Genomic DNA, 2,201 nt, shown 5'->3' with positions numbered 1-2,201 from the left:
CTGACATTAGACACACAAACACACACACTCACATTCAGACGCACACACGCACACGCACACACACACACATCAGACACAATCGCACACTCACTCACGCACAGAAACACACAAATCGTGCACACTCAAACGCGCGCGCACACACCTGTGCGCCTGTGCCTGCAGGAGGACGTCACCTTCCACCACGAGCAGGAGCTGCTGCCACCTGGCGCCCTGTACGACGCCGCGCGCGTGCGCGCCCCCAGCCGGCCCCAGGCAGCCGAGGCGGCCGGCGCCCCCGAGGCGGCGGCAGAGGTGGAGGCTGAGGCGGAGGGGGGTGCGGAGGTGCAGGAGGAGGAGCAGGAGGAGGAGGACGGCTGGACCAGGTGGCAGAAGTTCAAAGCAGGTGGGGGCGGGGAACGGGGGCCACGCGGCCGCGGGGTGGCTAGGCGCGTGCGTCGCGTGCTTGGGAGCCGCCGCTCGGGCGCCGCGGCCTGCTGGCTGCCTGGTTGCGCGCGCGAGTCTACCGCACTCTCTTCCTTTCGGCCGAGCCGGCCTCTTCACACTGTGTGGAACGCACTTGCTTGCTTGCTGGTGCCGGACCCATGCTTGTGTTCACGAGCCGTCCGCGGCAATGCCGCGCATGTCAAGCTCATCCATGCATGCAAGCACGCCTGTGCTTGTGATCACCCCCAGTGAGTGCGGACGCATGCGCCGTGCGGCCGCATAAATCTGTGCACTCATTGCACGCACGTGCTTACATGCGCATGGGGGTGCATCCCCACACGCAGGCACCCTCCCGCCGGAGGAGATGGAGTACTACCGCGGGCTGCAGGAGCAGGACGAGGCAGCTGCCGACCAGCTGCCCGAGTGGCTGCAGCCGCGCGACGCGCGGGAGAAGGCCCGGATCAAGTGGCTCGTGAGCTGCGGGCCCTGAAAATTTGCCAGGGGCGGGGGAGGGGCCGGGCACGCTGTGGCCACGTGGCGCGCGGTGTCCTAGACGTTCTCTGTTTGCTGAGTGGGATACCAAGGGCCTCTGCCTCAAGACACGCCCGTCTCACGCCTCTGAACCCCAAGTTTGCCTGGCAACCACACGGTCGTTCTGAGGCGCGCACACCCATGCGCACAAACACACATACGCACAAACTCCCACACAAAACACACGCACACTCACACTTCCCAAACGCGAACGTCACACGTCGATTCACGCACCAAAGACAGACCACCAATTATCGCAGCACGCGACATCCAAATCCTCGTACCTTCCTCCCCCACACGTCTCCCGCGCCCGCCCTCCTCCCCAGATCGAGCTGCAGGACAAGCTGCTGCGTGTGGGGGAGGAGGAGGCCTATGAGGACGAGGCCTGGGCCATTCACCACTACCAGAACGAGACCGGCTGGAACAGGCGCGCGCGGCGCGGCCCACGGGGGCGGGGGCGCGCCGCCGGCGCCCGCAGCCCGCTGAGGGTCGCGCCGTGGGCTCGGGGTTGCGGGCTTCGGAGGGGCGCCGTCTGGCGGCACGTGTATGAAGTGCGCCAGGCAGCGGACCCGGACGGCTTTGAGAAGCGCACGCATGTGTGCGATTTCGCCTGCGTCCGTTCCCAAACACGTCGGGTCACGCTCACTGGGTGATACCCCAGCACACACACACACACAACCATATCACTCACTCCCTCAAGCTCGCACATGCTTACTGACACCCTTGCACCCCCTCCCCCCCCACACACACACGAACACCTTGTCCCCTCCCCCCACCCCCCTTCCTCCACCCCTAGGTACATGAACGCGCGCCAGCTGGCGGGTTACATGGCGCAGGTCGAGCTGGAAGACCACCAGGCACCCAACCCTGAGCTGATGAGGTTTGGCTCCTGGGCGCGCGCGGAGCACAGGTGGGGGCCGAGGGGACTGGTGTCTTGAACTGGGTTGACGGGGTGGGGTGTGCATGTGCATGTGTGTGTGTGTGTGTGTGTGTGTGTGTGTGTGTGTGTGTGTGTGTGTGTCTTCTGGGGGCCGGAGTGTCTCTGTCGGGGTGGCGGGGTGGGATCTTGTGTGTATGCGGGGGAAGGCGGGGCGGATTTGTGTGGGTTTGCAGCTGGAGGTGGTGGTGACTGAAATGTGCTGGCAGGCGGGGCGGGCCCGACGGCGGCGCAGGCCCCGGTGGGCATGGGGGCGGTTGGCCGCAGGCGCCGGTTAGAGGGGGTTTATGTGATCAGGAGGGCCCAGGCC

At 66.0% G+C, this 2,201-nt stretch overlaps 1 protein-coding gene across 1 annotated transcript; it reads left to right on the top strand.

Annotated features, from left to right (window-relative positions):
* Positions 1-610: 610 nt before the first annotated feature.
* On the top strand, positions 611-913 carry MNEG_16431 (hypothetical protein; the record flags this gene model as incomplete). Its single annotated transcript, XM_014035099.1, has 2 exons — positions 611-671; positions 768-913. 2 exons carry the CDS (start codon positions 611-613, stop codon positions 911-913), a joined length of 207 nt encoding a protein of 68 aa, XP_013890553.1.
* Between the last annotated feature and the right edge of the window lie 1,288 nt (positions 914-2,201).

The sequence above is a fragment of the Monoraphidium neglectum genome (genome assembly GCF_000611645.1).
Source record: "Monoraphidium neglectum strain SAG 48.87 unplaced genomic scaffold scaffold06359, whole genome shotgun sequence".
Lineage (NCBI taxonomy): Eukaryota > Viridiplantae > Chlorophyta > Chlorophyceae > Sphaeropleales > Selenastraceae > Monoraphidium > Monoraphidium neglectum.
Note: the sequence above shows the minus strand (reverse complement) of the source record. Positions and strands in the feature narration are given on the sequence as shown.